Consider the following 23,423-nt stretch of genomic DNA (forward strand, 5'->3'; position numbering starts at 1 on the left):
GTTACCTTTAAGAATTCACATGTTCTTAAAAGGGTTTTCCTACTAACAATACTTATCTCCTCCTTCTATTGACCTAGAATAGGCTGTTTTCTAATGGGTTTTCTTAAGCAGACTTGCCATACTGACTTATGATTCATCAAATATCTTGATACCGTTTATCAAAAACATGTACATTCCTAAATCCGCAGCCTCGGATACAGATGTTCTACATCACAAGCAGTAGCAAACATCTGGAATAAAAAGGTCCTGGGCGATTGAAACTCAGAACGATTAATTAACACGGATTCTGGAAATGCCAGGGGTCCGCGCCGTCTTGGCTTCAGCTTGATACAATTCAGCACAATGAGAACAAAATGTAAAAAAAAAAATCTACAGTGAAGAGGAGCATTAATAAATCATGTATGCAGAATCGTAAAAGGAGTGAACCAGCTGTGCAACTTTAACCGCAGGTCAAAAACTGATAGATGCGCTGGTCATGTGGAATACTGGGTTCACGGTAAAAGTCAACTACGCAGCAATTGAAGAGATGGAAGTGGGTGACCCAGTGATACACTTGTACAGCCAGGTAAAAAAAAAAAAATTCAGGATCCACCTTAAGAATTAACAGAAAATTCCACCTTAAAAGAAAACTGAAAAGGTTGTCGGCTGGCGCAAATACTAGATATTTTGTAATTTTTTCTGCAGAATATCCCTGTCAATCAAGAAGGAGAGGGAGGCGCTGGTAGAGGAGAAGCAAGGATCAGCAGAGTGGCTTAGGTCTGCCCTCAGTGCATGTAACTGCTTATTTGCATAAGGATAAAAAATAGTTATTATTCGGAATGAGGCAACCAACAGCTCGCTTAGTGAAAGGTATCATTACCTTCAGCTGAGCTAACCCTACAAGGCATTGTGCCTGGTCTAACAGTGAATTCCCTGGTGACAAATTCTCTTTTAAGAGTCAACTTAAAGGGACACTGCCATCAGAAAGAGGCATCAATATTTATAGAAAAATATTTGTATTTCATCAGTGCTGTGCCATTCAAAAATTTAACATAAAACATTCTCCTTCTTTAGCAGTATTCATAGAGAGATAAAAGTACTCTCTGGAAGTTTATCTGCAAGGTAATCCAGTAAAATATCAATTTTTGCAGATGACACTAAACTGTGTAAAGTAATTGACACGGAAGAGGACAGTATACTGTGTGTATATATATATATATATATATATATATACTACAGAGGACAGTATACTGTATATATATACTACAAAAGACAGCATACTGTATATATACTACAGAGGACAGTAAACTGTATATATACTACAGAGGACAGTATACTGTATATATATACTACAGAGGACAGTATACTGTATATATATATACTACAGAGGACAGTATACTGTGTGTATATATATATATATATATATATACACACACACTCTACAGAGGGCAGTATACTGTATTTATATATACTACAGAGGACAGTATACTGTATATATACTACAGAGGACAGTGTACTATGTATATATACTACAGAGGACAGTATACTGTATATATATACTACAGAGGACAGTATACTGTATATATACTACAGAGGACAGTATACTGTGTATATATACTACAGAGGACAGTATACTGTATATATACTAAAGAGGACAGTATACTGTATATATATATATATATATATACTACAGAGGGCAGTATACTGTATTTATATATACTACAGAGGACAGTATACTGTATATATACTACAGAGGACAGTATACTGTGTGTGTATATATATATATATATATACTACAGAGGGCAGTATACTGTATTTATATATACTACAGAGGACAGTATACTGTGTATATATATATATATATATATATATATATACTACAGAGGGCAGTATACTGTATTTATATATACTACAGAGGACAGTATACTGTATATATATATATATACTACAGAGGACAGTATACTGTATATATATACTACAAAGGACAGTATACTGTATATATATACTACAGAGGACAGTATACTGTATATATATATATATACTACAGAGGGCAGTATATTATATTTATATATACTACAAAGGACAGTATACTGTATTTATATATACTATAGAGGACAGAATACTGTATATATACTACAGAGGACAGTATACTGTGTGTATATATATATATACTAGAGAGGGCAGTATACTGTATTTATATATACTACAGAGGACAGTATACTGTATATATATATATATATATATATACTACAGAGGACAGTATACTGTGTATATATATATATACTACAGAGGGCAGTATACTGTATTTGTATATACTACAGAGGACAGTATACTGTATATATACTACAGAGGACAGTATACTGTATATATATATATATACTACAGAGGGCAGTATACTGTATATATATATACTACAGAGGACAGTATACTGTGTGTATATATATATATATATATACTAGAGAGGGCAGTATACTGTATACATATATACTACAGAGGACAGTATACTGTATATATATATATAATACACAAAGCTTGATAAAAGCCTCATTGAGCAGGCCGAAACGTCGCTTGGAATAAAGTTTGGGGTCCTCACCCGTTCACTCAAAGAAGGAAGTGCTGCCTCATCATTTGCTTGATATATATATATATATATATATATATATATAGTACAGACCAAAAGTTTGGACACACCTTCTCATTCAAAGAGTTTTCTTTATTTTCATGACTATGAAGGCATCAAAACTATGAATTAACACATATGGAATTATATACATAACAAACAAGTGTGAAACAACAGAAAATATGTCATATTCTAGGTTCTTCAAAGTAGCCACCTTTTGCTTTGATTACTGCTTTGCACACTCTTGGCATTCTCTTGATGAGCTTCAAGAGGTAGTCCCCTGAAATGGTCTTCCAACAGTCTTGAAGGAGTTCCCAGAGATGCTTAGCACTTGTTGGCCCTTTTGCCTTCACTCTGCGGTCCAGCTCACCCCAAACCATCTCGATTGGGTTCAGGTCCGGTGACTGTGTAGGCCAGGTCATCTGGCGCAGCACCCCATCACTCTCCTTCATGGTCAAATAGCCCTTACTTTCAAAGTTTTCCCAATTTTTCGGCTGACTGACTGACCTTCATTTCTTAAAGTAATGATGGCCACTCGTTTTTCTTTACTTAGCTGCTTTTTTCTTGCCATAATACAAATTCTAACAGTCTATTCAGTAGGACTATCTGCTGTGTATCCATCTGACTTCTCCTCAACGCCACTGATGGTCCCAACCCCATTTATAAGGCAAGAAATCCCACTTATTAAACCTGACAGGGCACACCTATGAAGTGAAAACCATTTCAGGGGACTACCTCTTGAAGCTCATCAAGAGAATGCCAAGAGTGTGCAAAGCAGTAATCAAAGCAAAAGGTGGCTACTTTGAAGAACCTAGAATATGACATATTTTCAGTTGTTTCACACTTGTTTGTTATGTATATAATTCCACATGTGTTAATTCATAGTTTTGGTCTGTACTGTACATATATATATACACTACAGAGGGCAGTATACTGTATATATATACTACAGAGGACAGTATACTGTATATATATGGTGGCAGCACCACCAAGCCAAAAAACTAGGTAGAGAGGGTGCACTGCCCGAGTATGGTAACTGGTGCTTACCCACTAATACGCAATAAAGAAATCGGACTGCACTCCAGTTGAATCTTCAGTGAAAAAAAGGATTTATTCACCCATAGGTGGCACAAGCGACGTTTCGGCTCACATATGGCTTGAGAAAGGCTCATATGTGAGCCGAAACATCGCTTGTGCCACCTATGGGTGAATAAATCCTTTTTTTCAATGAAGATTCAACTGGAGTGCAGTCCGATTTATTTATTATATATATATATACTACAGAGGACAGTATACTGCTACAGATGCATCTGGATAGATTGGAGGCTTGGGCAGAGATGTGGCAGAAGAAGTTTTACACTGACTAGTGATGATCGAGCATGCTCGGCACATGGCGGTATTCGTCCGAATACCGCATGTGCTTGAGCGCAATGTTCGAGTCTCCACCACGCACGCTTATTGGCTGCTACGCAGCCAATAAACGTGCAGGTAAGTACTGCCCTCTTTGTAATGCTGTAGCCATGTTGGTTACTGGTATTACAGTGATTGGCTAGCCGGAACGCGTCGTCGGGTGCTATATTGCACCCGATGACGCATGTTCGGCTCATTCTTAGTCAGGGAGAGATGTGCTGAGGAAGGGACAGACAGTGTAGGGAGTGATATACGAATATGTTTACCACCAAAACTTTTCAGACACCCAAAAGTTCTTTTAACCTCCTCAGGACCGCCGTACGCAGGATTGCGTCTTTGCGGCGGTCCTGGTGTTCTGGGTGGACGCGTCGGTGCGTCTTCTCGCGAGAGGCGAGATTTCGTGCATTGCCGGCCCGCGCATGCGCATCGCGGGCCGGCAAAAGTTAAAGAAGTATTTCGTCACCAGCCTGCCAGCAACGATCATTGGCTGGCAGGCTGGCGATTTTCAAAAAATCTAATCAGAAGCCAGATAACAGATCATATTAGTAAATATGATCTGTTATATGGCTTCTCTGCTTCTCTGCTGGTCCTTTTCGTCGGTTGGATCCAGCAGAGGAGCAGACTGAACTGTGAGTACACCAACACTACACCTTAGCCCCAGATCACCCTCCATCACCCCCATCACCCGAATTAACCCCTTGATCGCCCCCTGTCAATCACTTAGTGAAAGACAAAAAGTGATCAGTGTAAACTGTCACTTTTTTTTTTTCACTGGTATTGGCTGTTAGGTTTTAGGGATAGTTTAGGCCCCTTGGTTAGGTAGTTTAGCGCCAGTTAGCGCCCAGCCCACCGCACCGTAGTCACTTTTATTCGCTGATTAGCGTATCGCTAATCAGCATTTGTACTTTTATAGTATCTGTAAGTGATCAAAACTGATCACGGTCAGATCTATAATAGTATTAGTGTCACTTTAGCTCGCCCTCCACCCAAAACGCAGTGTTTGCCCGATCAGGCCTGATCGGTCGCCCACACGTGCGTTCACCCACGCCCGCCCCACCGCAGTGACAAAAAAATATTTTTTTTTGATCACTGCACATTCACTTTACACGCACTGCGGCGATAAAAAAATCAGTTTTGATATTTTTTATCAACCGCAGCGGCCTCCGGTACTTCGCTAGCCTCCCCTTTGTAAGACAGGTTTGCTTTTTTTCTTGGGTAGTCTCAGGGAATACCCCTAAATTTAGTAGTCCAAATGGCAAACAGGGGGTATTCTTCTGAAGAGGCCTACAGGATTCTGACCCAGTCGGATGAGGAGTGGGAACCCTCATCTGACGAATCTAGCGGGTCAGAATATGAACCTGTGGAAAGCAGTGGCTCTCTGACCCAAAGTTCGGACGAGGAGGTGGAGGTCCCTGATAGAACCAGGCGCACCCGGCCCCGTGTCGCTAGACCACAGGTTACGCAGGATCCGTTTCAAGAGCAGCAGAGTGGGGCTGTCGCTGCCGGATCACGTGGTGAGGCATACACCAGCAGCGCAGCCCTCCCTGGACCTAGTACCAGCACTGCCGTACAACATGGTGACGTGGCGAGCACCAGAAGGGCAGTTGAAGCTGGTACGGTGGCACGTGCACTAGTTACCCCGTCGCAGCCACCGCGCAGACAGGCCCGTAGAGCCCCTAGAATCCCTGAGGTGCTGGCAAACCCTGATTGGCAGTCACCAACTTCAGCCGCACCAGTAGTTCCCCCTTTCACCGCCCAGTCTGGAGTTCGGGTTGAAACGGCTCAAATCGGTTCGGCCCTGGGATTTTTTGAGCTGTTCTTGACTGCGGAACTCTTGGACTTAGTCGTGGCAGAAACAAATCGGTATGCCACACAATTTATATCCGCCAACCCGGGAAGCTCTTATGTCCAGTCTTTCCGGTGGAAACCAGTCCAAGTTTCCGAACTTAAAATTTTTCTGGGCCTTCTCCTCAACATGGGTCTAACTAAAAAGCATGAATTGCGGTCATATTGGTCCACGAACCCAATTCATCACATGCCCATGTTCTCTGCTGCTATGTCCAGGACACGATTTGAGACCATCCTACGTTTTCTGCATTTTAGCGACATCACCACCTCCCGTCCCAGAGGCCACCCAGCTTTTGACCGGCTCCACAAAATTCGGCCCCTCATAGACCATTTCAACCAGAAATTTGCAGATTTGTATACCCCCGAGCAAAACATCTGCGTAGACGAGTCCCTAATACATTTTACCGGGCGCCTTGGCTTCAAACAATACATCCCAAGCAAGCAATACATCCCAAGCAAGCTCTGTGAAAGGGCCACAGGCTATACCCACAAATTTCGGATCTATGAGGGAAAAGATCAGACCCTGGAGCCGGTCGGTTGCCCTGACTACCTGGGGAGCAGTGGGAAGACAGTCTGGGACTTGGTGTCACCCTTATTCGGCAAGGGGTACCATCTTTATGTGGACAATTTCTACACAAGTGTGGCCCTCTTTAGGCATTTGTTTCTAGAACGGATTTGCGCCTGTGGCACCGCGCAAACTAGTCGCGTGGGCTTCCCCCAACGGCTTGTAACCACCCGTCTTGCAAGGGGGAGAGGGCTGCCTTGTGTAATGAAGAACTGCTCGCGGTGAAATGGAGAGACAAGCGTGACGTTTACATGCTCTCCTCCATTCACGCAGACACGACAATCCAAATTGAAAGGGCAACCCGTGTCATTGAAAAGCCCCTCTCAGTCCACGACTATAATGCGCTCATGGGAGGGGTGGACTTCAATGACCAGATGTTGGCTCCCTATTTAGTTTCCCGCAGAACCAGACACTGGTATAAGAAGGTGTCTGTATATTTAATTCAATTGGCGCTGTATAATAGTTTTGTTCTCTACAGTAAGGCTGGGAGAACAGGATCCTTCCTCAAATTCCAGGAAGAGATCATTGAGAACCTCCTGTATCCAGGAGGTTCCGTGGCCCCATCCACCAGTGTAGTTAGCCGTCTACACGAGCGACATTTCCCCAGTGTCGTTGCTGGTACCTCAACCCAACCGCCACCCCGAAAAAAATGTCGTGTCTGTAGCAGGAGTGGAATAAGGCGTGACACCCGCTATTTCTGTCCTGACTGTCCTGACCACCCTGCCCTATGCTTTGGTGAGTGTTTCCGGAAGTACCACACACAGGTACACCTAGCGTAGGGATTACATCTCACAGGACAGGCACACAGGGCTATTAGGGCCCATTCACTCACAGCTGCTGCAAACCTCTCCTTTCACCTGAGATAAAGTGCATAACGTACTTCGCCACATCTTTGGGCGATTTGCGCTTTGCACATTGTCCCATGGGGAAGGAGAGGTTTGTTCTATAAAGGTAAAAAAAACTAAACAAAAAAAAAATTACCGGTAAGTAAAAAAGTTAAACGTTCAGTTAAAAAAGTTTAAAAAAAGTTTCTATGTTCTGTTCAACAGTTAATAAATTTATTGCGTTGCGGCCTGGTTTTTTCTTTTTTGTTTTGTTTTTTTTACCTTCCAGGTGGACCAACCGATCGACTAGCTGCAGCACTGATGTGCATTCTGACAGAAACATTGCGCTGCTGTCAGATTACACGCAAGTCGGTGTATGCGGAGCTGCAAGACGAGATTTCTCCTCTGCAGTAAAAGATACGTTTGCCGAGGCATATGAGCTGAGGAGGTGGCGGTGTTCATATACTTTGGCAAACACTTTGTATATATAAAAAAAAAAAAAAATCCCGGCAATGATTTATTCATCCACATCAATTGATGTGAATGGAGAAATCGGGTTTGCCAGGGCATACGAGCTAAGTGGGTATGGATGTTGGGCGGAGCTCCTATGTCCTGGCAGACGCCTTTCCCCTCCTTTTTTTTTTTTGGCAGAGATTTTTTCATCCACATTGATCGATGCGAATGAAGAAATCTGTGCCGTTCATTTTTTTCTTTCAGCCCAGAGGCTGAACGGAAAAAAAAAATCTCATTACCTGTATGCTCAATATAAGGAGAATAGCAGAAACTCCTAATGCTGGGCATACATGTAATGATTGTGGAGACCCTCAAATGCCAGGGCAGTACAAACACCCCACAAATAACACCATTTTGGAAAGAAGACACCCCAAGGTATTCGCTGAGGGGCATATTGAGTCCATGAAAATTTGAAATTTTTGTCCCAAGTTAGCGGAAAGGGAGACTTTGTGAGAACAAAATCAAAAAAATCTATTTCCGCTAACTTGTGCCAAATTTTTTTTTTTTATATGAACTCGCCATGCCCCTCATTGAATACCTTGGGGTGTCTTCTTTCCAAAATGGGGTCACATGTGGGGTATTTATACTGCCCTGGCATTTTAGGGGCCCCAAAGCGTGAGAAGAAGTCTGGTATCCAAATGTCTAAAAATGCCCTCCTAAAAGGAATTTGGGCACCTTTGCCCACCTAGGCTGCAAAAAAGTGTCACACATCTGGTATCTCTGTATTCAGGAGAAGTTGAGGAATGTGTTTTGGGGTGTCTTTTTACATATACCCATGCTGGGTGAGATAAATATCTTGGTCAAATGCCAACTTTGTATAAAAAAATGGGAAAAGTTGTCTTTTGCCAAGATATTTCTCTCACCCAGCATGGGTATATGTAAAATGACACCACAAAACACATTCCTTACCTTCTCCTGAGTACGGAGATACCAGATGTGTGACACTTTTTTGCAGCCTAGGTGGGCAAAGGGGCCCATATTCCAAAGAGCACCTTTCGGATTTCACAGGTCATTTACCTACTTACCACACATTAGGGCCCCTGGAAAATGCCAGGGCAGTATAACTACCTCACAAGTGACCCCATTTTGGAAAGAAGACACCCCAAGGTATTCCGTGAGGGGCATGGCGAGTTCCTAGAATTTTTTATTTTTTGTCACAAGTTAGTGGAAAATGATTATTTTTTCTTTTTTTTTTTTTTCATACAAAAAATAAAAACTTCCATGAACTCACTATGCCCATCAGCGAATACCTTGGGGTCTCTTCTTTCCAAAATGGCGTCACTTGTGGGGTAGTTATACTGCCCTGGCATTCTAGGGGCCCAAATGTGTGGTAAGGAGTTTGAAATCAAATTCTGTAAAAAATGACCTGTGAAATCCGAAAGGTGCTCTTTGGAATATGGGCCCCTTTGCCCACCTAGGCTGCAAAAAAGTGTCACACATCTGGTATCTCTGTACTCAGGAGAAGTTGGGGAATGTGTTTTGGGGTGTCATTTTACATATACCCATGCTGGGTGAGAGAAATATCTTGGCAAAAGACAACTTTTCCCATTTTTTTATACAAAGTTGGCATTTGACCAAGATATTTATCTCACCTAGCATGGGTATATGTAAAAAGACACCCCAAAACACATTCCTCAACTTCTCCTGAATACAGAGATACCAGATGTGTGACACTTTTTTGCAGCCTAGGTGGGCAAAGGGGCCCATATTCCAAAGAGCATCTTTCGGATTTCACAGGTCATTTTTTACAGAATTTGATTTCAAACTCCTTACCACGCATTTGGGCCCCTAAAATGCCAGGGCAGTATAACTACCCCACAAGTGACCCCATTTTGGAAAGAAGAGACCCCAAGGTATTTCGTGATGGGCATAGTGAGTTCATAGAACTTTTTATTTTTTGTCACAAGTTAGTGGAATATGAGACTTTGTAAGAAAAATAAAAAATAAAAAAAAATCATCATTTTCCGCTAACTTGTGACAAAAAATAAAAAGTTCTATGAACTCACTATGCCCATCAGCGAATACCTTAGGGTGTGTACTTTCCGAAATGGGGTCATTTGTGGGGTGTTTGTACTGTCTGGGCATTGTAGAACCTCAGGAAACATGACAGGTGCTCAGAAAGTCAGAGCTGCTTCAAAAAGCGGAAATTCACATTTTTGTACCATAGTTTGTAAACGCTATAACTTTTACCCAAACCATTTTTTTTTTTTACCCAAACATTTTTTTTTTATCAAAGACATGTAGAACAATAAATTTAGAGCAAAATTTCTATATGGATCTCGTTTTTTTTGCAAAATTTTACAACTGAAAGTGAAAAATGTCCTTTTTTTGCAAAAAAATCGTTAAATTTCGATTAATAACAAAAAAAGTAAAAATGTCAGCAGCAATGAAATACCACCAAATGAAAGCTCTATTAGTGAGAAGAAAAGGAGGTAAAATTCATTTGGGTGGTAAGTTGCATGACCGAGCAATAAACGGTGAAAGTAGTGTAGGTCAGAAGTGTAAAAAGTGTCCTGGTCTTTCAGGGTGTTTAAGCACTGGGGGCTGAGGTGGTTAAGGACTATGGTGTGTGGGAGCAGTAATATCTTTTTTTAGCGCAAACTACGCTAAATAGCTAAAACTTCTAAGGACTATTGTGTGTGGCAGCAATATATTTTTTTAGGACATTCTGCGCTAAGTAACGTACAATAGGTAGGCCACTGCAGACAGTGGCATTAGCCGTGGCACATCTCCAGTGTAAAGTGTGCGCATCCAAAAAATATCTGACATCCAGTGTATTTTTTCACGCTGGTGACAGCATTGACATTACCTGCGGGATATCTCCACATCCCAAATACCTTTTTAAATTTCTTTGCGCATACACTTCCAAATCCTACACTACTGTACGTGTGACATACTTTCATTCACATATAACATTTAATATGCAGAAGGCGAGCAGTAAGGGACGGGGCAGTGGTCGTGCTGCTGATGGTGCACGCAGAGGCCGTGGCCCTGGGCGCGGTGAAACTGTGCCTGCTGCCAGAGCACAAGAAAAACAATCATCCACGATACCTAGCTTCATGTCCCAGTTTGCAGGGCGGTGCAGGACACCACTCTCGAAGTCAGACCACTGCGACCAGGTGATCGGTTGGATTGCAGCAGATAATGCTTCCAGTCGGTTAAGCACCACCCTGTCTTCCACCAAGTCCAGTCTCAGTAGCCAAGAGTCTGCTCAACCCAATCCTCACCCTGATCCTCCTTCCTCCAACCATGGAGAGCCTGGGAAAACAAGTGATCCCACACTCGGATATTCTAAAGGAGCTCTTTTCAGCGCCATTCCTTGATTTGGCCATCTCGCCAAGCCCGCTTGAAGAGGGACAGATCTTGTGCCCTGATTCCCAAACTCTTGAGCATCCACAATCACAAGAAGATGACGGTGGGAAACAGCAATTACTGTTTAATGAGGTGGATAATGATGATGAGACACAGTTGCCAATAACTCAATGGCAATTACTGTCTCAAGAGGTTGATGAAGAGGATGAGACACAGTTGTCAATCACTGAGGTAGTGGTTAGGTCAACAAGTCAGGAGGATGAGCAGAGTGAGGAAGCACACCTCTGTGGAAATCTCCCTTGCCAAGGGGTAGGTGTTCCGCAGTCTGGCGCTTTTTTTTTGCAACCTGTGCCATACAAAAATGAGCATGGGCCTGAACGCTAGCAACCTCACCACCACCAGCATGATCCGCCACATGGCATCCAAGCACCGTAATAGGTGGGCCGAACGCCTTGTTCCACAATCAGTGTCTGCAGGTCACACCACTGCCTCCTCTTCCCCTGTGTTATGTGCTGGCCAATCCTCTGTCCAAGACGCAGGCCCGTATGCCTCCCACCCTGCACCTGGACCTTCGCAAGCACCATCAGCGACCACATCGACTTCCATGTCCCAGTGCAGCATCTAAATGTCCTTACCCCAGGCCTTTAAACGCAAGCGCAAATACCCAGCCACCCACGCACAGGCCATAGCACTAAATGCGCAGCTTTCCAAATTACTGGCCCTGAAAACTTTGCCATTTAGGCAGGTGGACACTGAGGCCTTCCACAGCCTGATGTCGGCGGCCATCCTGCGTCACACAGTCCCCAGCCGCTACTATTTTTCAAGGTGTGCCGTGCCCGCCTTACACCAACATGTGTCCCGTAACATCACACGTGCCCTGACCAATGCAGTTACTTGGAAGGTCCACCTAACCACGGACACATGGACAAGTGCATTCGGGCAGGGATGCTACATTTTTCTGACGGCACACTGGGTGAATGTTGGGGAGGCCAGAAGCGAGTAGTACCCTGGGATGGCACAGGTCACACACATCCCATGCCTAGCCCACGTCTTAAACTTAGTGGTTCAGTGCTTTCTCAAAACCTACCCCAATTTGCCTGAGCTACTGGTGAAGTCATCGACATTTCCGAAAGTCATCGACAGCTTCAGCCGGTCTGTCAACGCTGCAGCAGGGCTTGAAATTGCCAGCTCATCGACTGTTGTGCAACGTGAGCACGCGCTGGAACTCCACGTTCCACATGTTGGCCAGGCTTTGTGAGCAGCAGAGGGCAGTAGTGGAATACCAGCTGCAACATGGTCGTTTCCTTTCCAGTCAGCTTCCACTCTTCACAAGCGAGGAGTGGGCATGGATGTCAGACCTCTGTGAGGTTTTAAGAAACTTTGAGGAATCAACACAGATGTGAGCGGTGATGACGCTATTATCAGCGTAACCATCCCACTTCTGTGTCTTCTCTAACGCTCGCTGATCACAATTAAGGACGACGCTTTGAATGTGGAAGAGGTGGAAATGGGGGAAGACACAGGGTGATAGCCAGACTACCCTCAGTTCGTTTTCTCAAAGCGAATTGGACGATGAAGAGGAGGAGGAGCAGACAGTTGCCTCTGCTACAGAGGGTAGTACCCTCTGGGTAGTACCAACTACTGGGTGTCCAAGCTGGACACGTGGTACGAACTGGCGCTCTACGCCTTGGAGGTGCTGGCCTGCCCTACTGCCAGCGTTTTGTCTGAGCGGGTATTTAGTGCTGCTGGTGGCATTATAATAGATAAGCTTATCCGCCTGTCAACTGAAAATGCTGACAGGTTGACTCTTATAAAAATGAACAAGGCCTGCTTTGAACATGACTTCTCTTCTCCACCAGAGGAAAGCTGATGAACATAAAGGCACTTTAAATGTGTTGTTTGTAATGTACTGAATACACTGTATTCCCATGCACCCCTTCCCCCACAAACAAGGGTATATGGTTCAATCTTCCTTTTCTCCTCCTCCATCATATCAACATGCTTATTCGTCGCATATAATGTTTTACAGGATCAGCTCACCAACAGGCCCTCGCATATAATTTTTTACAGGGTCAGCTCACCTGCAGGCCATCAATCATAATTTTTCAAGGATGTGTATGATGCCCTCCTTTATGTGTATGGAGTGCCAGTTCCTCTTATTTTTTGGCAGCCCTTTCCCTTAGTGCATAGCCTTTATGAGTGTAGGAGTCCCACTACCTGAACAATTGTACCACAATGTGAATGGGGCCCTCCTTTATGTGATATACAGGTTGTATCGGAGTGCCTCTTCCTTGTGATTTTTGGCAGCACTTGCACTTTATATACAGTCAACAGGAAATAAGGTTTCCTAACATTTTTTCATCTAAAATCAATTTTATCTTTGTTTTAACGCATATTAGTGTCAGTCAGGGCCGTCTTTACCAAGGGGCAAAAGGGGCAGCTGCCCCGGGCCCAGTTGCTCCTGGGGGGCCCAAGGCAGCTGCCTCTTGAGCCCTGCTAGCCACTGCCCCGGGTGTCAAGCTGTCAGCTACACAGGGGTGCTGCCGTGCCTGCCTGCACTGAGTCCAGGCATCGTACTGTGTTAAAGTTGTGTGTGATCACTTCAGGACCTTAATGACATCATCACCATGTGACCAGTAACCTAGCAATTACTGGTCACATGGCTATGAGGTCATCACAGGTCCTACCAGGAGTGTTGCTGTGGAGCTTTTTTGTGTGAACATTACATCAGAAAAAGGTGACAGGGGCTGTTATGTTAATATACTGTAAACTACTGTATAGTGGTGGGCTGTATACTGTGTGGGGGCCTGTATACTGTGGGGGGCCTGTCTATTGTGTGGGGGGCTGTATATTGTGTGGGGGCCTGTATACTGTGGTGGGCTGTATACTGTGTGGTGGGCTGTATACTGTGTGGGGGCCTATATACTGTTGGGGGGGCTGTATACTGTGTGGTGGGCTGTATACTGTGTGGGGGGCTCTGTATACTGTGTGGGGGGGGCTGTATCCTGTGGGGGGGGGCTGTATACTGTGTGGTGGGCTGTATACTGTGTGGAGGCCTGTATACTGTGGGGGGCTGTATACTGTGGGGGCTGTATACTGTGTGGTGGGCTGTATACTGTGTGGTGGGCTGTATACTGTGTGGGGGCCTGTATACTGTGGGGGCCTGTATACTGTGGGGGCTGGGCTGTATACTGTGTGGGGGGCTGTATACTGTGTGGGGGGCTGTATACTGTGGGGGCCTGTATAGTGTGGGGGGGCTGTATAGTGTGGGGGGGCTGTATAGTGTGGGGGGGGGCTGTATAGTGTGGGGGGGCTGTATAGTGTGGGGGGCCTGTATAGTGTGGGGGGCCTGTATAGTGTGGGGGGGCCTGTATAGTGGGGGGGCCTGTATAGTGTAGGGGGCTATACTGCTGTACTGTATACTGTGGGTGCGGTATAGTGTGGAGTGCTATACTGCTGTACTGTATAGTGTGGGGGGCTGTATCGTGTATAGTTTGGGGTGCTGTATACAGTGAGGTGTTGTATACTGTGAGGTGCTGTATACTGTGGGCTGCTATACTGCTCTACTATATACTGTGGGGTACTGTATAGTGTGGGGTGCTATACTGCTCTACTATATACTGTGGGGTACTGTATAGTGTGGGGTGCTATACTGCTCTACTATATACTGTGGGGTACTGTATAGTGTGGGGTGCTAAACTGCATACTGTGTGGTGCTGTATACTATAGGGTGCTATACTGCATACTGTGGGTTGCTGTATACTATAGGGTGCTATACTGTATACTGTGGGTTGCTGTATACTATAGGGTGCTATACTGCATACTGTGGGGTGCTGGGGTGCACTGTAACACTAGGGTGAGCCGAGCCCCGGTCTCCTTCCTGCAGATCGGTGCCCACTTCGAGCCTGAGCCCAGCTGCCCAGAGCACTGATCCTGAGCCGCTGGAGTCTTCAGAACTGGAAGTATTTACAGTCATTCACTGAAATCTACCAGATGTGTGGATTTTTTTTGTGTGTGTTGTGGTGGAGGGCGTGATTGCCTGCTAAGGTGTGGGAAGGCGGGATCCAGGGGGCCCAAGTAAATTTTTGCCCAGGGTCCAATCAATATTAAAGACGGCCCTGGTGTCAGTCTGTAAAAGTGGCATACTACTCAGACAACATTGTTCCCAGCAGCGACCTGGGAGTCCAAGATGCATCCAGACGTCCTCCCCATGCTGTTCCAGAATCATTTCAGTGGTGTTTCCATAAATTTTTTACCTTTTCCTATGAACCAGGCACCCTCCCTTCTTCATAGCAGGGGGTGCCTGGTTTAGTGCTCGGGTTCTCCCATTGACTCCCATTGTGCTCGGGTGCTCGGTAGAGCACCTGAGCATCCTGATATATCCGGCCCGAGCACCCAAACACCCAAGCACTATGGTGCTCGATCAGCACTAACACTGACAAATGTATGATTATACACATGCAAAGAAATAATGCAAGTCACCCGTGCATACTAAATGGAAAAACACTGTGTAAGGGCTCGTTCACACGAACATTTTTTGTATAGGGCCGTTTTTGCATTCCGTATACGGTCCGTATATGGAACCATTCCTTTTAATAGGTCCGCAAAATATGCGGACAGCACTCCATGTGCTGTCCACATCCGTTTCTCCGTTCTGTGACCCCGCAAAAATTATGAGACGTCCTATTCTTGTCCGTTTTGCGGACAAGAATATGCATCTCTATAATGGGCCTCCTGTTCCATTCCACAAATTGCGGAAGGCAGATGGGCGGCATCCGTGTTTTGCAGAACGCAAACCACGGCACTGTTGTGTGAACAAGTCCTAACACTGACATGGAAAATGACCAAGGAATTTTAGTGAACAGCAAACTAAGCTGTAGAAACCAGTCTCAGGCAGCTGCTGCCAAGGCCAATAAGATAATGGGTTGCATCAAAAGGGGCATAGATGCCGGTGATGAGAACATTATAGCTGGCCAGCTAAGATCTATCCTTGGTTGCTAGTGTAACTTGTATGTGTATACAGCTAGACCTGCCAATAGCCTTAGTGCAGTTCCTATATTTATTTGCTAAAGACAAAAGCAGAGTTATTTACTATGACATCATGTTTTGGATGTCATATTACTGTTATATTTTGTGTTCACAGAAACATAAAAAGATAATATGCCTTTAAGATTCATTTTGTAATGAAAGGTAAACTCAGTGACACAGCAGAAACAACAGAAAGCATAGTGTTAATCTGTTGTTGCTGGGCAGAAATCTAGACCAGTCACAGCCAACTTCTCATAGAGGAAGAATTTTCACCAATCCCAGCCAGCCTCTCACACAACCTGTCTGGGAATTTCCCCAGCTCCTGCTGCTAGAATCATTATTCACCAGAGACAGGAGCTGAAGAGATATTCACTCCACTGAGAGCTGAGTTTTATGGGAACAAAAGGCCAATATAGGTATTTAAAACAGTTATATAATGTTCATATTGTTAGTATTGTGCTTAGAACTGTATACTGAAATATATATATATATATATATATATATATATATATGTGTGTTTACTTACAGTTCCACCAATTGCAAAGTAGAAATACAACTTGCAAATTGCTAGCTACAATTGCAAACTACAAATAGCATACAAATAGCAATCCATAGAAATTTCATACAGATCAGTAGAACTATAGGTCAAATCTCAGACATACCTCTCAGAGAGGTGCTTAAATAACTTAAAGTGAGAGTACAGATACTCAAGAGAGAAATATATCCACCATTTTATGTTGAATGACAAGATTGAACAGTTGAACCACCATCTTATGCATACCGCCATTTTGTGATATCTTTTCAACACGTGTTTTGTACTTGGACTATTTGCTGGGGAGGCAGCAGTGTTATATATGAAGAAAAGTTGAAGTTAATAAAGAATTTATTTGAAGCATTTGATGTGCTCTTTAAACCTACTGTTTCCATAGAACGGCGATAGATGAATTACAGCATAATAGATAGTCTGGTTAGACTGAAAGTCAGAGATATCAAAATTCTTCTAATGCCACAGCGCAAAAGGCACTTTATAGTTCTGTGCCTGCCCCAAACATAGTCCTACAACTTTACAAATCACTGGTCAGGCCACACATGGAGTACTGTGTACAGTTCTGGGCTCCTGTGAACAAGGCAGACATAGCAGAGCTGGAGAGGGTTCAGAGGAGGGCAACTAAAGTAATAACTGGAATGGGGCAACTACAGGACCCTGAAAGATTATCAAAATTAGGGTTATTCTTTTTAGAAAAACGACTGAGGGGAGATCTAATTACTATGTATAAATATATCAAGGGTCAGTACAGAGATCTATCCCATCATCTATTTATCCCCAGGACTGTGACTGTGACGAGGGGACATCCTCTGCGTCTGGAGGAAAGAAGGTTTGTACACAAACATAGAAGAGGATTCTTTACGGTAAGAGCAGTGAGACTATGGAGCTCTCTGCCTGAGGAGGTGGTGATGGTGAGTACAATAAAGGAATTCAGGAGGGGCCTGGATGTATTTCTGGAGTGTAATAATATTACAGGCTATAGCTACTAGAGGGGGTCGTTGGTCCAGGGAGTTATTCTGATTGCCTGATTGGAGTCTGGAAGGAATTTTTTCCCCCTTAAGTGGGGAAAATTGGCTTCTACCTCACAGGGTTTTTTTGCCTTCCTCTGGATCAACTTGCAGGATAACAGGCCGAACTGGATGGACAAATGTCTTTTTTTGGCCTTATGTACTATGTTACTGTTACTTGATTAGTAGGTGAAGGACTGGAAGGACATTCAGTATAGGACTAGATGAACATGCCAAAAGCACAGTAGTGCATGGGTTAATTTTAATATGTGATGCCTTGACCAGCCACTCTACTGGGATAGCCCAGGGGTGGTGCGGTGCTTTAATAGAGTCACCACCCCTCACTCCTCCTTGGTCTGACCTGTGGTCTGATACAGATTGTTAAGTAAGACTCTGCCATGCTAAAGTTCCAGAGAAGAAGTTAAAGACTTGGGACATTAAAGAGTATATATATATATATATAGAGAGAGAGACTCCAAAAAATAAAATAAAACTTTTCACTTATTCTTTATTTTTTTATGTGAGGAATGTGGAGTTATGATTTTATTCCTGCCATTTGCTCCATGAGTGGGCAGAGGAAATCAAACTCCACAGGGGGGGCCCTGCTTCAAAGCATGGTCAGGTGTTTACACTCCACTCAGCCAGCATGGAGGTTAACTTATCCTACAGGAAAAACCGCCCTGTAAGGGGTTTCAGCTAATTACCCAGATCTGTCAAATCCATCAGACAGCATGGAATCGGGGGTTCATAAGGAATTAGGAATGCCCGTCCGTCACAGGCATAAACCGGTTTCATATCTGTGACCCTGAGACCAAAGCGGACATGCTTCTGGTCGTAGTTTGGGGGTAGGATGCCAGGAAGGAAAGATACAGAGATCTCCCGGCAGGAACCCAATAACGCCACCATATTTGGTCTACACCTGTAATTGGAACCCAGACGAATCTGTTGTTCCCAGAACAATCTCCCTGTGATCTTCCGGTCTGGAGCTATGGGCCCTAATGGGTTTTGTGGGTCTCTGGCTACCAGAACCAGGAAGGGAGGGTGGACTCCTCCCAGAGGGAAGGAGGGGAGTGACCGACTACAGGTGAAAAGGCCCATGCAGGCCAGAGGCCAGGGTCTTTTTCTGAAGGGGGTCACATCGAGTAATGTGTTTGGAGGGACCGTGGACGAACTGCTGACATCACTGCTCCCATGTAACTACAGCCAATCACTACAGCAACCCAGAACTCATCATAACCCAAAGGACTACTCGTCCACCTGGTAACTGACTCTTGCTCTTTTACCATACCACCTGTATTGGCACATCCCACCACTGTATATATTCTCTGTGTATGTCGTGTATTGTCTAGTGCGCCCTTAAGGCCATTAAATATATAATTTAATCTTGTGCTGTCCTTGTATCTCGATCACGAATCCTCACGTCCGTTTTCGGCATAGTATACGCTACTGCGGGTTGGTTTCTCACCCTATATAATCCCGTTAGCGGACCGGGCTTATATCAAACGAGGAACTGGTGGCAGTCTACCGAGCTGACAGGGCGCTGTTTCACTGGGGCAGTGAAAAGGCTCTCAGCTTGTCAGGGTTGTGAGCGAGTATGGAGTTACAGCGGAGGCCGCGTGGACCACCTTCTCTCACGCCCCGTGCCTGCGTGGACAGGAGGCGTCTGTGTAAACTGTGCCAAGCTGACCTCACCTACTCCCAGAGAAAGCGTAACGTCACATGACTAAACCGTATCTATCGAGCTCGACGTAGTTGACGGGGCTGCGAGGTGCGGTATTCGTCACATTTTAATTACTTAGAAAATTCATACATTTGATTATTGCATTAATTATGTAATAAAAAATTGATGGGAGCATCGAGTTAAAGTTTGCTAAATCTTGTAGGATCCTTTTAAATCCTAACATTAATTTCCATTAGTACCGGTAACATAATGTAGGATCATTGACCCCCTTTAAAAAAAAAAAATACACAAGAAAAAAATAAAGATTAGAGATTTTTCCTTTGTGGCATTTTTGCTTTACTGCCCGCCGTGACTTGATTCCTGCAGAGACGTCTGTTTACCGGTAGTCAGGGTCAGTGAAGCACAGCAAAAACTCTAATGAGGATAGGAAGGTAGGGAAGAAGCAGAAGATCGTGCTCGTTAATTCAAAAGGAAAAGAAAATAATAAATCCTTTTTTTTTTTACTATAGAGACTGTTTTCTAATTTATATAACTTGAGGGATTTTTCTCAGGACCAGCTTTTCACCTTTCATGAAATTATAGCTTGTCATCTATTTGGCGTCTTAAGGTCAGGTTGGCTATTTACGAGCTGAGGAAGAAGACGCTGGTGAGGAGAAAAATTTTCCCTATTTTATCCGTTAATTCCTCTAAGTTCTGCGAAATGGCTAGTTACAAGGCATTCAATTAGTGGTGATGGTCACAACGCGTGAGAACCAGAATCAGCTTCATTACTTCAGAAACTCTAGAAGACTATGGGGGTCTCTTATTAAGACCGGCATTTTAGACGCCGGTCTTAATATCCCCTATAGCTGGCGATGGATCCCTCTGAGTTATGAAGCGGCGCCGGCCTCTACATAACTTTGGCGCATCCACCGCCGGTCTAAATGTAAGGCAGCTTCCTTGCGGTCTTACATTTAGACCATTTTCTACGCCTAAACCAGGCATAGAAAATGGTAAATGAGATGGGGCCTGCTGTCCCCTTCCCCGCCCACTTTTTTAGACCTGGCGTGAGCGGTGAAAAGTCACAGATTGCGGCACAAAGGACTTTTGCACTGCAATCAGCGCCAGAAAGATAGAAATTCACACGGTCACATGGCCTATGTGAATGGGTCTGGGCTGCAGTACCAGGACCACCCTCCATACAATGCATGGTGCGGCGCTTGGTATGCTGAGAAGAGGCTGCAGTGCTCACCAGAATGCTCCGTCTCTTCAAATGACATCTCTAGACTCCCACTGATCAGATATTGTAGACCTATCCTGAGGATAAGCCATCAATACTGAGCTCCCAGGAAACACTACCCTGTTAGATAGTGGGCTGGACCCACCAATCTGGTGGGTCCAGCCACTTACGAAATCCCAGCAATTCTTCACTTAAGCAACTTCTTTATCTCTCATGTTATTCGGTCTCAAATAAGAAACAATACTGTGGGGAAAAAATACAACTGTAGGTGTCCAAAGAGACCACCCATGGCTGCTTTCTCCTTCTAACACACCTCTCTCTGGCTGTAAGGCAACTGGCTGCAGCAGCAGACCTCCACCACCACTCTGCCTGAGGTAGGAGGCCAGTAACTATGAGCATCACCCCTTGGCTAAGCCCCAACCACTCGGCCATTTTCCAGCAAAACTGAAAAAGATCAAGAGGAAATTCACCTCTGTTTAATATGCAAGACTGGGAACTGAAAGTAGCCCTGGAAAAAACCTACAAGTGGCCCAATGTTGTAGGCGGGTCCAAATTGACAGAAGACGTGCCAACTAAAGCAGGCAGAGAAAGCAATACCATAATACAGCATAAAATACTGCCGCTCTTGCCACAATTGTATTCAACTGTATCACTGAGGATGAGGATGTTAATACAGTTCAGTTCAGGAGGGCACCTGCAGCAGATCATCATGTACCTGGCCTGCGACCATCAGGAGGGCTTGGGTGGTCCCCTGGTCATCAGCCCACCAGGAAATTTTTCTGTAGGGTCTATGGCCAATCCTCCCCCAAAAAATAAGCATATGGATTAGCACAGTCTACAATGACATTTTACACCGACATATACCTGCCCAATGTGGGTCAAATGGACACTGGTTGACCTCCATTGAGGAGTACTATGAATAGGCTAATCTTGTGCACTGAGATCTTTTCCCAGCACACACGTGTACATCCCCGCCATGACGTAAGCAGGACTTTACAAGGAATCACGAGGGCTTAGCCACAGCCATAGCTGGCAATAGGTAAGGTTCTTTCTTTCGACTTATGTCCACCATCTGCCTTTTGATTTTTCTAGAACACAAGAGGTTGGGCCCTTAGTTGCTGGGCCCCATAGTACCTTCTATCCTGGTAGTTACACCCCATGTGATGTTCTGCAACCTGGGAGCTATCGGGACAGAGGCAGAATTCTATAAAATGATGAAGAGCAGTGGATCTGATAGTATTTACATTATTTCCTGTGGGGATGATATTTCTGCCCTTACCTCCAGAGGGAGCTCTCCGTCACACTGCCCAGGTTGAAATCATACAGCTTTGTCAGTATCAGAATAACCTAAAAGAGAGAAAGACAAAAAAAATTACCCTCCAGTCAGGAAAGAAGATCATGGAAAATGAACATTAATCGCGAGAATTAAAAGAGATCAGATACCATTAAAAACAAATCCTTCTTAGCAGATATTCCTAGGACCGGAGGCATTCGTTCTAATCCTCCAGACGTTCTAACATGTGAGGCGTCTGGAGGAATCAATTAAATGCCGCTAATTCTCTTTACATTTCTACACGTCGGAATGCAAATACTGCTCATCAGGCGAATGAAGCTACTTAAAGGGGTTGTCCCACCAGAAATATTCTCAAACCAGCACCTGAATACTTTTGTAAGCGCATGTTATTAAAAATGTAGTATAGCCACTGAGTTATTCAATCTGTATAGCGCCACCTGGTATTTAATCTTTTCCATATTTCGCTGTCCACCTTGCTGAGGTGGACGCATATGCTCAGCTCCATCCTTCAACTTTCTCTTGACCTGTAGGGAGAGAGCTGCAGCATAAAGGACACACCCCTGAGCTGCAGCATAAAGGACACACCCATGAGATGCAGCAGAAAGGATACGCCCCTGAGATGCAGAATAAAGGACACACCCCTGAGATGCAGCAGAAAGGATACACCCCTGGACTGCCAGCTTGATATACCGTAAATCTAGCAGAGCAATGAATGTGGAGATATCTGGATCCATGTGAGGTACAGTGCTGGTTTTAGCTTTGCTAATAAAAGACTGATTTTAATTTTTTATATTAGTCATGGGATAACTCCTTTAAGGAGGTTTTCCAGCCATAGAAAGTGCTGTTGACACTCCAATCACATAAGGGCCTCAAAGCAAAGATCTAAATAGGTCCTTTAATTGTGGTGCTTGATTTAGCTAACCAATGACAGAAGGGTCTGGTGTTTGTTTCCCTCCTAATCTCAAACCTATAATTCCCTGCTTGCTAACATTGTAGTTCTTCAGGGGAAATTTCTCCAGCAGCTCAAACAGGGCTTCCCCCATTAAGAGCCAAATGGTCTGCCTATGAAATAAACTGATACCCTGTGCTTGGCATAATGAAGAGTCTGTGGAGGTGGAGCTTGATACAGTAAATATAGAACACCAAAGAGTGAATGACTTTATCAAGCCCCACCCCTGAGGAGCAGCACTAAGGTTCACTGTGCAGATTTGCTTTTAAATTATGATTTACAATATATAATTTTCTAAATCAAAGTCCTGTAACTCTCTAGTACACACTGAACAATCAATTCCTCACCATTTTTAAGATCTCTTTGGGTTGTCACTGGTTATTTCCAGTGGATGAAAATTCGGTTATGTGATATTCACATGGGTATATGTGTAACAACACTAGTTTTTCCCAATATTGAAGGCTATAGTAGCCACCTTTTCTGGGTGGGTACTGACTGTGGCACTTAGATATCCCAAGGACTTACAGTAGGGCTGAACTGGATAATAAAAAGACTGTCACAAGTACAGTATACTATTAGGAAGTGTGTATAGACACTGGCGGACAACAAATACACAGAGGAAATTTC

The 23,423-nt window shown here is 44.2% G+C and overlaps 1 protein-coding gene across 1 annotated transcript in view; it reads right to left on the reverse strand.

Annotated features, from left to right (window-relative positions):
- The window catches only part of SORCS3 (sortilin related VPS10 domain containing receptor 3), a 643,612-nt gene that overhangs the window by 435,859 nt on the left and 184,330 nt on the right, over nucleotides 1-23,423 (reverse strand). The window contains exon 2 of the mRNA XM_040438225.1: nucleotides 21,833-21,900. Within this exon, the coding sequence (XP_040294159.1) occupies nucleotides 21,833-21,900 (68 nt within the window). The remainder of the gene's footprint in view (nucleotides 1-21,832; nucleotides 21,901-23,423) is intronic.

The sequence above is a fragment of the Bufo bufo genome, chromosome 6, assembly GCF_905171765.1.
Source record: "Bufo bufo chromosome 6, aBufBuf1.1, whole genome shotgun sequence".
Classification (NCBI taxonomy): Eukaryota; Metazoa; Chordata; class Amphibia; order Anura; family Bufonidae; genus Bufo; species Bufo bufo.